This window comes from Nestor notabilis, unplaced genomic scaffold, assembly GCF_000696875.1.
Source record: "Nestor notabilis isolate BGI_N333 unplaced genomic scaffold, ASM69687v1 scaffold17657, whole genome shotgun sequence".
In the NCBI taxonomy this organism is placed as follows: Eukaryota; Metazoa; Chordata; class Aves; order Psittaciformes; family Psittacidae; genus Nestor; species Nestor notabilis.
Window position 1 is genome coordinate 43,110 of NW_009936264.1, and position 15,954 is coordinate 59,063.

At 35.8% G+C, this 15,954-nt stretch overlaps 1 protein-coding gene across 1 annotated transcript in view; it reads right to left on the bottom strand.

Annotated features, from left to right (window-relative positions):
• PCM1 (pericentriolar material 1) overlaps positions 1-15,954 on the bottom strand; it is a 37,693-nt gene that overhangs the window by 10,973 nt on the left and 10,766 nt on the right. The window contains exons 11-27 of the mRNA XM_010018257.1: positions 15,584-15,767; positions 15,115-15,291; positions 14,227-14,384; positions 13,785-13,999; positions 12,093-12,244; positions 11,886-12,012; positions 11,049-11,183; positions 9,677-9,867; positions 8,940-9,134; positions 7,801-8,023; positions 7,536-7,681; positions 6,382-6,575; positions 5,037-5,220; positions 3,984-4,339; positions 3,288-3,446; positions 741-913; positions 534-662 (exon numbers count right to left, since the gene is read on the bottom strand). Coding sequence (XP_010016559.1) covers positions 534-662; positions 741-913; positions 3,288-3,446; positions 3,984-4,339; positions 5,037-5,220; positions 6,382-6,575; positions 7,536-7,681; positions 7,801-8,023; positions 8,940-9,134; positions 9,677-9,867; positions 11,049-11,183; positions 11,886-12,012; positions 12,093-12,244; positions 13,785-13,999; positions 14,227-14,384; positions 15,115-15,291; positions 15,584-15,767 — 3,098 coding nt within the window. The remainder of the gene's footprint in view (positions 1-533; positions 663-740; positions 914-3,287; positions 3,447-3,983; positions 4,340-5,036; positions 5,221-6,381; positions 6,576-7,535; positions 7,682-7,800; positions 8,024-8,939; positions 9,135-9,676; positions 9,868-11,048; positions 11,184-11,885; positions 12,013-12,092; positions 12,245-13,784; positions 14,000-14,226; positions 14,385-15,114; positions 15,292-15,583; positions 15,768-15,954) is intronic.

Here is a 15,954-nt window from a genome sequence, read left to right on the forward strand (position 1 = left end):
TCACAGATGTGTCAAGCTAGCAATTCTTTTCAGCCACATGCTGCAGGATCGAGACTTGTCACCAGGCTGCCTGACTGGGGAACAACCTTACAGCATATAGGTCCATCAGCTGATTCTACCATGTTCGTTTCAAACACTTCAACTATAAAACACATAAGAAACTCTACAGAGGCATCAGTGATCCCTTACATACAAAAAAGCAAAAATCTGGGGGGAATCTTGTGATCAGTACTTGCTCTAACCTTACCCACAAGAGGATTTCAACTCTTTTTGAATATCAGTTTCTGATTTATGTCCCCCTTCATGTCCTATTCCTTCCCAAGACTCATTTCCAGCATCAAGAATCCTACTATATTTAATCACTTTTGCATTAATATTCTCCTGTATCCGTTTAGAAAAGTCTGTGTAAGTTGATACTAATTTCAGAAAAAGTCAACTGCTAGACTGAATATTTCAGTACACAAGCATGCATGCATGCAAATTGAATAAATAAGAAAAGTTGACAGTAGTAGCTTCTGAACTTCAAAACTTACATCATCTGTAGAAGGAAGGCTTTCACTGGGAGTGAGTTCAGAATTTGATGCCACCCATGTTCCAGAATTCAGTGATTTTGTGCACTTCCCTCTTTCATTGTTCTCAGATAAATGTCTGGTCACTATATCCTGGAAAAGATAATAAATCAATACTGTAAAAAAGGATCTAAGATTTCTTTGATTCATATACAAGATTTTTGTGCATACCTGTAAAGCATATAGAGCCCTTTGCCTCAGGTAATCTGTATTTAGCAGCTGAAGCTCATGGAAAAGTTCAATAAGAAAGTGGGGACGAGACTCATTTTGAGAAATAAGAGTTGCCACTTCAGAATAAATTGTATCTCGCAAAGCTTCAAACATAGAAAGATCACTACCAGTTTCTGTAGAAAAAAGGGAATTCATTAAGTCCTTGACATGCATCCAGTTGAAAGACAACTGCCTATCAGGTATACAAGTTACAGGTATACCAACTATCTCACAATCATTGTAGATTCCATTATATAGCTGCTTTCTTAAAGCTCACTCATTTCCTGAAGGGCAACAATGACTTAAACATTCTGAAAGAATACTTTATTCAATCCTCTATATACAAAATAAGATACAAAGCATTCGGAGGAATAACTTTCTTTACACTTCTGAACAATACCTTCAGAAAGCATTCTTTACTAAAGCGAATAATGCACACACCTCAATGTTGCTTTCAGAATAGGTATTCCACACTTGAAATAGTTTTGAAGTATTCCAAATGAGATAGCCAAAGATCTCAAGTTTATATAATGCAAGTCCACACTTTAGCAACAGAAGCAACAACATTAAGAAAGCTCTAGACTGAATTCAAGAAAGCTACTCCTTGCCACACCACCCACACAAGCTTAAATCCTACATTCTCATACATGTCTAATATCACTAAATTAGTATCATACCCTTAAGTTGTACTATATATGAATGAAAAGACAATTGTGTTCCCTAGTAAGTCTTCCATTCCTTTGAAAATTGAGGATTATCCTTGCAACAGTTAAATTATTACATACATATTTTAGCAAGCGTTGAATGGAAAAAAAGTTACACTTGGAAAACTCAGCTTAGTTTAACAGATGTGTATTTGTTAGTATTTAAGTTAATGAAGTTATTAGCAATACAACAGATGTTACTGTGCAATTTGATCATCTGCAAATCATTTAACATATTTTTAAGCACACAGACAAGCCTTTTCAACCACTAATAAGCCACCAGAAATCACCCCTCTCCCCCATCAATAAAGTATAATAACAGCTTTTCAACTTGCTGAAAATGCCTATGGAAATTAGATTCTTATTGTAGTATCTACATGTGTATTTTCTATTTGCAATTGTGACTAACCAAGAATATGATAAACACATTCTCCACAATTACAATTCAAAGTAGTTTGCATCACTGCATTTCATGCAAATTACAAGTAACTTCTCTTGCCTTGTTTACAGAGAAGGTGCTGCAATAGTACTAATTTTGAACATCTGCTAAACAGTCTGAGTTTAGGACCAAAGCTAAGAGGAAAAAAGAAGTAACAGGACATTGTTGAAGCTAAGCACTGAATGCATTACCTGGTGCTTCAATGCATGCATTTCTGTTAGACTGCTGCAGAATTCTCCTAGCATGCGCTGTAGGAAAGTGGGGATAGACAGTGATAAACACAAAAATGTGCACCAGAAATAAAGACAGGGTCTATACAAAATAGCAGGAGGAAAACTGCTTAGTCATCCAAACCACATCAAAGCTGCTTATTGTGAGAATTTGAATGGAAAAAGTTTATTACGTATCCCAATAAGCAGCTCTTGGTGCAGACACAGCAACATTGGCAAAGCTGTACATCGTGCTACAACAACTAGAATTTCTGCATCTTTCAAACAGAACAAAGGTACTGTCAAAACCTAAAAAGATATAGAAGAACATATTTATGATCTAGACGCAAGAAAAGCAGTGCAGATGGCAAAAATGTAAGGGTTTATGTGATGTTGTAAGATTGAGTTTGAATGATATTTGATAGAGCTCCTTTAAGCATGAATAGAAAGAAAACATGGATGCAGTACAGGATGTAGTTTAAACATTAAACAAAGGGTAATCTGTTGTGCAGTTTCTTTCCATAAGGACACCAACAAATGGGTGAGGTTTCTATTGGCTAGGTTTTTGTTTGTTTTACAGTTAAATACAGAAACAAGCCCATCAATCAAGTATTTAATCTACAGAAATCACCCAAAAGCCATCAATACCCAACTTTTTACACACTTTTATGTTTACAGCATCCTGTTAAAAAGCAAAATACACACACTAAATATACAGTACTGTCTTCATAGAACGGTTTGGGTTGGAAAGGACCTTAAGATCATCTAGTTCTAACCCTCCTGCCATGAGCAGGGACACCTCACACTAAACCATGTCACCCAAGGCTCTGTCCAGCCTGGCCTTAAACACCGCCAGGGATGGAGCATTCACAACTTCTCTGGGCAACCCATTCCAGTGCCTCATCCCCCTCACCGTAAAGAACTTCTTCCTTACATCTAATCTAAACTTCCCCTGTTTTAAGTTTGAAGCCATTACCCCTTGTCCTACCACTAAGTCCCTAACGAAGAGTCCCTCCCCAGCATCCTTACAGGCTCCCTTCAGATACTAGAAGGCTGCTTGTCATAATACACTGCTTTTAAATAATACACTAGCAACAAAGTATGGAGGTCCTTTACTCAGAGAAGTTCACAAAATAACTACATCAGAAAAGAATACCTGAAGACATTTCTGTAGATCTACTGTATTTAATTATTTTTTCCAATTGTTCCTGATTCCTTTTGCTGAACACCTTTGCATGAACCACCTCCTCTGCATGTCTGGTCTTATTGCTCTTGCAGGGTTCACACACACTTGAAGCACTTGCACTTTCATAACCTAATGCGAGGGAATGAAAAGGAAGAAATAAAAAAATAGCTTACAAAATGTTTTATTACATTTAACAACTTGTCTGAGGGCAATCTGAAAGATGAAAAAAAAAACCAGTGATGGTTCCTAGCTAAAAATTTTCCTCTGTACAGTGAAGCCAAACCCTTAGTGACTGCAACTATACATGCTTGTACTGTCCCTATCTTCTTATTCAGTATTCTACTGAAGGACATCTTTCAGCAAGTCATCCAGTTTGAACGTAAAGACATAACAAAGACAAAGATTCTCCTGGTGGTTTATCCCAAGTGTATTCTTAGAGTATCTGCATCCACTATCCATTCAAATCGTGATGACCTAATGCTATGCTTTTTATTTACTGAAATACTGAAAAACCTTATGTAGTAACATTATGTAGAATGAATTTGTGTATCAGAGACTTATTTTCATGAGTATAGGTACCATTTATGGAGAGTAAATTCTCTGCAATGTAATGATTATAATCCAAGCTGAGTTTGCCATGGTATCTAAGATTACTTTACCACCTACCAGTATTTTTAATTCTACCCTTTAGCTGAGAAGAGCTCTTCCTCTTATTCTTCGATTTGGGTGTTTTATCTTTTGATGCCAAACTTGCTTGAGCTGATGCTTTTCTAGATTTAAATGTCTTTGTGACAGTAGTTGGGTCTACTGGATCAGGCATGCTACTAAAACTTTCCAAAGACTCTTCATCGAAGTCTCTTCTTCTGCTCACATCGGACTGATTTTTATGACTGGAAGCAATGTTTTGTCCTGAAACTGCAAAACTTGTTTTCAGCTGAGACTGATCATCTTTTTTCACTTCCTGGCTTTCATTAAGCCAAGTTGATCTTCTTTCCATTTCCTCTTCAGGTTGTCTGTGACTCCTTCTGTCACAAAGAAAGAAACACACACCATAATATATCATAACCTAGTCTCTGAGATAGAAACAGCATGTAGTATCAGGCAAATAGCTTTATCCATATGCCCTAATTACTCAGCCATCAGCTAAATATTGGATGGAAGGGAGATGAGGGGGGAGAGAGCAGGAAGGGAGGGAAATCTAGGGAGAACCCTTCCAAAATGGAAAACAGAAGGTGTCTGAAGAAGTTTACATTTATCACTGATTCCAATCTGAACACACTTATGCAGCTATTGCTGTGCTCAAATAGTATCAGACAAAACATTTCTTTAAACAACATTCGTTACCATCTACTGTAGCACAAAAATAAGCCTTCACTGAAATTCTGTTCTCTAGTTATTCAAACAGCTGTTTCTAAAACCCATGGAAATGAAATCTTCCTCCGCTTATAAGAAGTGTAACAAAACCACTCCAGCATTATATTTGATCTGAATTTTAAGTGATACATCAATATATAGAAAAGCAGAACATTTGACTGAAACGGGGGGGGGGGGGGGGGAGAAAAAAAGAAATTAAACTGGAAACTGCAAAAGTAAAGCTCATCCTGTAATTCTATTACAATGAATTCTGCAAAACAATGATGAATTCCCACAAGCCCCAGAAAAGGTAGGAGTGTGGGAGGGAAAACAGTTAAAGAAGAGTTGCACTGTGACATTTAATACCTTTGTTTTCCTGCTCCATTAGAGGATACGCTTTCAAAAGGTTTGGGGAACGTCATATACTCAGTTTTCCCAGAAGCATTATGATCCAGAGGATGTTGTGGCTCCTGCTGCTCACTGCTGTGTGGGGAAGTATTGTGTGCAAAATCTCCAAAACCAGAAGGGAACACTGGATTATAGTTAATACCTACAAAGTGAACAAGAGAGTCAGAAGGTACTCATTTATCTGTGTGATAGAAGCAGAATTTGAGACATACAGTGTGACAACGTAAAATTATGAAACTAACATTGTAGGTACGTAAGCAAAAACTGGTTTTGTCCTGAAAGCATGGCAATAAGCAGAATTTATCTTAAATGCAGGTTTTATACATAACTGGATACTACACATGGCATTACCATCACTGGAGAGATGAAGGTATCTCAAGAATCCAGTGAAAGTAAAAAGTGAAGGTAAAAATGACAAAAAGGCAGAATTCGGTCTGCATGAAGACTTGATGAATACTTCAACTACCATCAAACTGATAAGAAAATTTCAATGGTACAAGTACTTACAGGGCCAAAGAAGTCATAATACTAATTTTCACTTCAGAATCATTCTAGCAGTGGCAAATTGAACATAACTATTCTTCTGTGTAGGTTCCATATAATGTAAAATACATTCTTAAACAAAAAACAGACCAGAACCTGAAAGCTACACTCTGCCCTGCCTATTTCCTGGTTTTCTGAAACTGGTGAAATGTATCAGGACAGCTTTAACAACTTTGAACAATACAGTAAAACGCCTACTTTTCTTCCCCCATTTCAAATTCAACATTAAAAGCAGATTTGGAACACTGTATCCAAGTTAGCAGTTATTCCATACCTTTAATGGAAACAAAAATTAGCAACATACTCCATTCACAGGCATTTAAAACAAAAGTAAGTGCTGGAAGTTCTAAGAAGAAGAGAAATAATTACCAAGTGACACCTTAGAATAAAAGGGTTCACTTAGTCATAACACTATTAAATGATTAATGAAGGTATGCAAAAGCTTCAAACATTGCCTTTCATGTGTCAGACAAAGAACATTTAAAATGTTAACTTTATGGATTTGGTATTTTCAGTTACAACCAACATCTTACAGAGAAAGTCTTGCTTTTCATACTGGAGTCAAAATATACAATATTCTGCAATAAACATTAGCAAACTTCTACTAGGGTAATATGGACTCATGCAAGTAGCATTTAACACCATTTTAATATAAAGGAAAAGTCACAGAGGTTCCACAAGTCCACATGAAGATTTCAACTAAATGAGGGAGTGGGAACTTTCAAATTCTTACTCTTTTCACACCTGTAGTAATACTCACCTGGAGCAAAAGAAGAAAAATTAGTAAATCCTGGTACATTCAACAGGTTCACAGGTTGTGGAGGAAAGCTGAACGGACAGAAAACAGGGGATGGAGGTGGTGGTGTGCTACTGCCTCTCTCCTTTCTTGATGGCTTCTCTTGACACTGTTGCTGTTCTTGCTGGTGCATAAGATCATTTAACATTTGCTTCAACCTTGAAAATCAGGAAAAATAATCACTTGGGAAAAAGAATGCTAAGGGAAAGCTGTGTATTTATACTTAAGTAATTTGAGATTCATATTATTTCACCTCACCCGTGTAATGTATGGAAAGAACTGCTCCATTCAGCTAGTAAAAAAACCCCCAACAAAACAACAACAAAAAACCCCAAAGAAACCAACCCAACTTGCATTTAACAACAGACAGGAACAGTTCTAAAACCAATCACTCTGAACTAGTGGTAATGTTTACAGAAGTCAGACATCCTTGTAAGAACAACAAAAATTGACCTGATACTAAAAATGTAAGCAGGCTGAAAAGGAAACAAATAGAAACAACCAAAGATGGTAAAACATTTGCAGGAATGGCATTAGAACGGCTTTAAAATATTTTAAGAGGCCAGTAACTATATACCACTAACCAAATACAAAACAGAGGTGAAGAGCTTGGACATTCATGTAATGAATTAAAATAACGTCTTTTTAAAAAAAAATAATTGTTCAGAAGTTAAAAGTAGTACACTCAAATGGAACGTAAGTAAAAAATTCTACACCAAGGATAAAAACCTTTTCCGCCATCTTTCCACAGCCATTAGAATCCGGAATCTTGCCACACAATCTAGCAAAGACTATTGACTTAAAAGCATATTCAAGGAAAGCAAGTCTAAACCAAAAAAGCCAAATAACGTTATTGCCACAGATTTGTGGAAGAGATGTCAACTTTTGGTTCTCTTCACTAAAGATCATCCAAAGAGAACCATTCCAAAGGTGTTAAAGCAGTGGTGGGAAAAAATAAAAAACCAAGAATGCTGTATATGATTTCAGAAGTTTGTAATCAACTCAGAAGTTCAATCATCTCATATTAAAGTATTATCCATGATCTGTTATTCACCTAACCATGTTCTCTGTTACTAAAGCATTTCAAATTCCATAAACACAAAATGCAATCAACAAACCTTTGCACGTTATTCTGCTGCCAAGACAGTTGAGTGTAGCACTGGTTTAATTGATGCATAATAAGATGTACTTGTAAAGATGGAACATTATTGGGCATCATATTATACGGGCCCGTAAGCAAAGTCTGTAGAAGACAAGAGAGGGTCTGTGGAAAGAAAATATATGACAGCGACCAAATTACTAAAACCAGAGCTTGTTGCTGAAAAATGGGGAAAAAATAAATAGCAAAGTAAGAACAGCAAAACAACTGCTCTTCGTATCTACCTGCTGATCCTGCATCAGTGTTTGACAAATGCTGACACTAAATTCATGCTGTTTCTTCAACTGATTGATCTGCTCTTGCCACCGTTCCTTTTCTTCCACATATGAAAGTTCAGGCATCCACCGAAGGTTTTCCTGACGTCGCATACTTATGTTTTGCTGTTGCCTGGCCTTAGACAACGGACGATAATTCCCATCTGCTGAAAGAGGACGACATTTTTTCCACCTGGGTGGGGAAAAAAAAAAATGGAAGAATTAGGACAAAAGATGACATTTCAAACAACTTCTTCTAATGACACTTCCATTATTCAAATTACATTTCAGCTGAATGTCAACAACAGGCCATTTGTGCATGCCAGCTAATGACCCATGTGATTTTGTCAATCGAACATTATCCTGAACAAATGGAACATAACATTCACCCAACTGACAACCACTGTCAAAAAAAGAACTGCTTAAGGATGTCTCTGGATCTTGTCTTTAGTATCATCCAATATATAGTATCTACCCAGATGAAAATAGAAGCTACCAACATAATACACTAAGAATTAGAAGGCCCAGCTCCTGGCTAGAAGGCCAGTATCTACTAAAATTATTTTGGTACCAAAACCAGAGGAAATCAATTGAAGAGATATACATTACTCTTAACATGACATTTTCATTTAGTCAAACAAAGACTATTAAGGAAATCAGTCAGGTATGCAAAGTTAAATATTCATGTAAATTAAAAAATCTAGTATGAAGTAGTTTTCAAAGCTGCAAAAGCCAACTATTTGAAAGCAAAAATTTCATAGTTTAGTCATCTAACTACTGGTTTTGAAGACAGTGATCAATTTCAAGGCAAAAATGTCATATAGGTTATCTTTTAAGCTGACTAAAAAACCCCACTGGAATGTAAGGAGCTACTGCAACTGGAAAGCTCAATGGCAGACATGTGACTGAAAACAGAAGAAATAATCAAATTGGTTATACACACTGTAACTACAGTGACTCAAGACAATAAAGTGCCACTACACACAGCTCCCTAGCTAGAAGAAAATTTCACTTTTCTGTTGAAGACTGACTTGTAGTTAATGTAATGCTTCTCCCACCCCTTCCAAATACAGTCGACAAGCATCAGATCAATAAGTAATGCCACTAACCTATCCTTGTTTTCTTTAACAACATATGCATTTTCTGGTATGTTGTTATTGGGATAAACAGAGAAACTGTCATTCAAACTTGACGCATCATCTTCCTCTTCTGCCTGGCCAACTCCATCAGAGAGATAACCATCTTCATCTCCATTCTCTTCCTCTTGTGCACACTGGGTGGAACCGCCCCAGGTAGCCATTGTCCTAGGGGGAGAGGAAGGGTGTTTGGGAAGAGAGGAGTTTGTTTTGTGGGTTTTGAGGTGTTTTTTTAGTTTATGACAAATTATTAAGACAATCTGTTGACAATTACAAGTCTGTCTATCTTTAATTAATCAAGCTACACCAAAATTAAAGTGAACATTATCTTGCTAATACAAAATGAAACTAGTATTCTTCTGATACTGGGATAGTTAAATAAAATTACTTACTCTCTTGGAAAATTATTCCTTTATTATTGTTATGAATGGTGTAGGGATGACAAAAAATTACTCTGAGCAATCTTCCACATGTTCTCCTCTCCTTAGGTGATTTTTCACCATTTATGGAGCAAGGTATACTAAATATGCTGGGAAGACCCATAAAACAGGCAAGCTGCCAACTAACAATGACTTTAGAAGTCAAGAAATTAATTTACTTCTCTATTGTATCATCACAGTGCTCAGATGAAAACAGGAAACTGCCCAAGACTCATATCTCACTAAACAACAGAAGCAGCCACTAACGTAAAGAGTGACTTGTGTTCTTACTTTTCAGTCCTGCACTGTTGCGGAGTACACCGGGCTTCTGATCCATCACTTTTAACAGATGCAGCAACAGTAGATACTGTTTCTGCGAGCTCTCTCCTCCTCTGATGTTCAGCCATTAGAGCTTCAAGTTGTTTTCTTCTTTGTCGCAATTCTTCTCTTAAAATCTCGTGTCTTCTCATCTCAGACCATAACTGCCATAAAACAGAAGGCATCAGAATATAAACAAAATAAATACAATCTAAGCTAAACCACATCTGATACCACACTGCTACCTTTTTGTTCAGGCTTTGGTATTATACTGTAACTGAAGCCACATCACAGAAGGCTGCAAAATACATCCTGGATCCACTATTTATCCCAAATATTGCAAAATCTAAGCTAATTAAACATTAAAGGACAGGAATTTTTAAAAGAAATAGTTCATGCTTCACTCAATGCTGGTTTTATCACATAATTTATACATTATTAGTTATCTCTTTAAGTAGCATGACAGAATACTACCCTCCGGAGAAATCTCAAAATTGTATTGAGTACTTCTTCAATAACAAAGTAGAGGATACAACAAAAAGATTTTCTGCAACATACAGAAACTTTAGGTTGCAGTTTATGATTGAAAAAGACTTAAGGAAGCCATGACTTACAAAGAAGAAAACAGAGGTACAGATAGTAGGAGGCCTTTATCTACCTTAAATTAGGTACAGTGAAAGCATAAATGGCAAAGTACTTTTATAAGCTTGAAAACAGCATTACATAATAGCATAACATTCAAAAACAATTGTGTGAATGAACTAGACTGGAAAACTCAGCCTTAAAGAGACAGGCAAGTGACAACGTACTGAAGCCTGAAAGCCACTGAACTAGTTGGTGGTGCTGGAGCCAAGACATTTTCCAACAAAATTCCACATGAGTTTTGATAATTAATAACCCAACCTGTTAGTAGAGTGTTAGCAATTGCGGCAGCACATTCACTTGAGAGACAGTAATAAGTAATATCCAGATCATTATTTAAGACATGAATTTTGGTGTAAAAGGGGAAGAAACATGCATGGAAGATAATCTACATTTCAAATAATGCCATGATTTTGTTCATGGATGACTTGCCTGTGGTATAGACTTCCAAATGCTCACAGTATGAATTCAAAATTCATTCAAATTAATATTTGGCAATAACTGCTATATTTGGGGAAAGACGTCCTGTCAGTTCAGGCCAGTATTTAACTTCTTTCCAGAAATGAAACAACAAAGTTATACACACTTTGTTAAAATGGCTACTACTCCACTGCCCAGGCCACATACTTAATGTGTCCAAGTTACCTCAAACTTTTTTCCTTTTTTAACTTCTTTTAAGTCATAAAATATCAAGCTGAAATACCTCATTGCCTAGTGGTACAGATTCATCAAATTCCAGCAAAGGCTTGCCAGCTGTATTGCACTCATTCATGGCTGGAGTTGAGGTTGCTGGTAAAGTCTGTCTATTTGCTGGGCAGTTACCTAGACCAGCTGTCAACTGAAAGAGAAAGTGAAGCAGCAAAGCAAGAGTAGAACAGCTTTCTAAAACTTAACTGCTATTAAAACCCAACATAGTTCAGGCTTTATAAGATAGGAGAATTGGTATTCAGTGAAAAGAGATTTTCAAATCAAGGCTAAATACTTACCTCGGAACTTAGCCAGGAATAAATGAAACTTATTTTTATGTAATATAGTATTATATAATGCTGTACATGTACACTATTGATAATTTACCAGTCAATTCATAGAAAAAAGTTCATCTTCAAAGAGTATGAGAAACAGTACAGCACTGTGCAGTTAAGTTTGATTACAATATAGTGTTGATCATGTTTACAAGACACAATACTGTTTCAAAATACCAGGCCCTGCAAATAAGTACTAAAAGGAGTGAAGATGCAGTGACTAGCAGGTATCTCAGGCTAAAAATAAGATAGAACATTATCTATCTTTTAAGACTTTACATTAAGGCATTTCACTACAGTTAAACCAGAGCTTGATGCACCAATCACTGAGCAAGAACCTACAGTGGAATGAAACAACCAGAGCTCTTCTCTAGGTTTAGAAGCTCAACTGCATACAGTATACATGCACTGCCAATTTTAACATTTTTGTCCAATTTTTATAGTGAAAAATGGGTGTGAAAGGTATTTTGTTTCATTGCTCAATAGCTTAAGAGAGTAAGAAAACACATTCTACCTACTTGGAGGTCAGGACAAGCTTTCTGTAACACTTGAATTTTTTCTTGAATTTCAATCAGTTTTCTTCTTTCTTCTTGCAACTGCTTAAGCTCCCGCTGCTGCTGAAGTTTAGCTTCATAAAACTTCTCTCTGTGTAAATAAGTTATCTGCATATTACTTGCGAGAAGTTGCATAAAGCATGATTCCACTATGCTTTGACAAAGGCATACCTTGCTTTTTCATTTAGCCCTGCATCTTTTTGCAACTTGTTGGTACTAGTTCGGACATTGTTTGGTTGTTGCTTTGTCTCTTCCATCTCACCCAACAAGTCACCAATATTAGATGCGTTTGCAATTGTTGCTTGAGGTTCTGGATCATCATCCTGAAAGGACGTCAGAAAGGCAATTAGACTATTTTCACATTTATATGCAAAATATAACTGGTTTGTCAAGCTAATTTTTCAAAACTAAACAGTCTGAATTGCTTTATCTTCAGTTCAAGTCATAAATTGAGAAGTCATCCCTTCATGGAATTACACCTTTAAGATAAATTAATGAGAGAATTCAAATTTATAAAGCTCTTGCTACTGAGATTTCCACTATAAATGCAAGATAACTTGTCTCATTTGGGAAGCATAAGTCACTTGAATTTTATTTTATGGCTACAACTGAGTGGACAGAAACATGCAGGCAGGTCAAGAACAAAGGGGAAGGTGAAAAGAGGAAAAGGAGACTGAGGTGAACAAGACTGCTTAATTACTGTAGTCATTAAGTTAAATATTACTAATAACAGCTTAAAATAAAGCAAAAACTGCTCCTGAAAGTTAAATCTAAAATATTTTAGGAAGTCTTCTACATGGTTTTCTATTCCACTTTTCTTGTTTTCATAATTTTTGTATTTTCAGTTCTCAGGTTAAATTGAAAATATTAAAGCTGCAGCCACTGCTTGTTTTCCAACTTGATCATCCTTAATACAGAACCTGATGAACAGGAGAGATCATCATCAGTGACAAAGTATGACAGAGCTATGCAGACCTACAATACCAATACCACTACTGAGTACATACAGATACAAGCTTTATAAATACGAAGGAAAGACTGAAGATGTCATTAATTAGGTTATGTATTAAAGAAGCTGCTGTAACCTCTGATTTTGATTTAGACCACTGTAAAGTTAACATCCCTATAGCGATGACAAACAGTAATGATCCAGATGCTGTGAAATTTCTGAAAGCAGTACAATCTTGAAATAGTAATATTGTGTTTATATTGTCAATATTGTAAAATGTATGTTCTAATTTTGATTGATTATTTAGGAGTTCTCACATAAGGCCTCTACGTTAGCATTCTGTAGGGACATTGGATACTAGAATATGTTTTTAGTAAGCATCACTAACTTGGCATGAGATACTCTAAATCAAAACCACTTTCAATTCACAAAACAAAAACAAAACAAAAAACTCTCACAAAACACACCACACCAAACCCAAATCAAATTACAACTTCAACATGTTGCATCCAAAGATTGTAATTGAAAGCTTTTAATCTTTCTGATTAAAAGATGTTGCAAAACCTATGATTCAAAAAACTAAACCTGATTAATATTTATTATAAGCTTAGAGATCAACACTATTAAAAAAAATATTAGACTTCTTCATTCATATTTTGTACTCCACTGCTAAGTATTAAGGCCATTCTTCCATTAGGTTAGCATCCCTCAAGAAAAACCCAGATATGAACTTCAGAAATATCATCCTTAACTTCAGAAATATCACATAGTATCTCTTCTTCCCCAGCCTAAAGATGAGCATTTTAAATGTTACACTAAGCAGAGTTGTTTTCCCTACTAAAAGATACACATTTTAAAAATAATAAATGCTACACTTCTGTAAATCTTTGCACAGATTTATGCTTATGGAATACCTGCACCATAGCAGCAAGGTTTTGTAGCTGTCTAAGTTTCTGTTTTGCAGCTATAAGCCTATTGATTTTCTGCTCAAACTCAGCATCTCCAGCAGCGTCACCCAGGCTGCTTCTGTGACTAGACATGGAATCTTCACTAACTCTATCTTCTTCCACTTCATCATCTTCACCTTGGGGTAGGTCAATGTCTTTACCATCCTCCCTATTATGACAGTCTGGAGGTGGGGAGAGGAGGAGACAAAACAGTAACAATGACACGTTATTGAACTTCTGAAGTCCACTGTAATTACTGGACATTAGGAAAAGTATTAGCGTAATGATTAGACTCTTGAACATTTTGCTCTAAGTTCTCCCAAGTTCTGTGCTGCTGTCAGAATTATTCAAGACTTAAGTAAGACTTGAGACCAAACACTTAAAATTATCAAAAGATTTTAGAACATACCTAGAGTAGAAGACATTTTTAGAGTCCTTATATTAGCAGCAGATCGGTTATTTATTTCACAGTCTGTATTAAGATGTCTCCCATCTCTGTTATTAGTTCCACACTGTACATTTGAGTTGCAATTTATTTCACTCCAACTACTGATACCTTGAGGGTTTCTAGAGTAAAAATACATTACTTATGTTAACTTTTTAAGAACTGATACCAATGGAATTTTATTTCAGCCACTTTATTAATTGGCTTTCATAGGAAAGTGTCCTGACCTTTTAAAATAAATAAATAAATAAATGAAAAGGTAAATCAACCCCATGGGTCCAGATGTCTGGAATTTCTCAGTAATCCATCACTCCAATAGATTGTTTTTTCATTAAGAAATCAAAAGCCGCTATGAATTATCCCCTGCTAGATCTAGAACAATACAGGAGGCTTTCAAGGTGTATGTCTATATTATAAAAGCTTTATATGCTTCATAGCTAAGTTGGTATTCATCTTGCACAGTGAAAATCCTTGATGCACACAGTTGCCATTAGACTTCACCTCTAAATGCCTATGTAAAATTAAGTTTGTTTTTACTCTAGGTCTCTAGTCTAGTCCTGTTAACCTTCTAGTGGACTTCCATACACGTAATTCAGTGCTTAAGACCAAAAGAATCACAGATTTTATAGTGCTGAATGTCCAATACAATCTACATTTGCTGTACAAATAAGTTACCACGAACAAGTTTATTATTAATTGTCTGTATAAGGAAGCTACTTTGAATTCAAAACTTTAGAAAGTTAATGTAATCACAGAATTAAGTTACTTCTGGTTGACTGAAACAACGCATTGCTTCAGGAAACCTGCAACAACTTAGCTACAAAGATTTAGGATGACAAAAAATCTGACAACCTAATATTTGTAACAGGTTGTGGATCCCCATGTTCAGAATCACTTTCTGATTCTTCTGTTTCTTCCTCTTCCTTAGTGTTTTCATTCACAGCATCTGTCATCATATCAGATGTTTGCTCATAGTAGTGAACTAACTCGCGTAACTCATTCAGCCTCTTACGAACCTCATTTAGCTTCCTAAGGAGAAAAAAGAACATGCTATGTGTTTTGTCATATTAATCAAATCTATGTAGAGTTGAAAAAGACATATATAGTTTATAGTTCTTAAAGTTTACTGTCATTTCCCTAGTTCTAAGAACCTTCTATTTGAAGCTCTGAACACACTTAACTGTCTTGGACCATTTCCTAAGTGGTCTATATTAAATTAATGAGATTAAAATACGAAATGTTTTCTTAACATAGAACTTACTGAAAAAGTAACACTCAAAATGACAAAAGCACATTATGAAAAAAATTAAAGGACTTTTACTGAAGCTTTTCTGTTGGATTTAGATTGTCATCCTCTTCACTCTCATTCTGAGAAACCAGGGAATCAGGAGGATAGGGAACAGATGCCAGGGTATTTGATTCACCATTGACAACAGTTACTATGCCTACAGGACCAGAAGCAGCTGAAGTTGTACTTCTTTGATCAATACTCCTTTGAGGAGAACCTGAAGCAGGGAAAACTGCAGAAGAGAAATATACCTTATAAGAACAACTTAAAAAGCAACCTGCTTAACTGAATTACTTTACCAACATGCAAATCAGCAGTCAATAACTTCCTTTCTTAGAAGAAAGAAAGCTTTTGTCTTCAAGTTTCATAGCATATGTTTCATATGTTTTCATAGCATAAAGTTT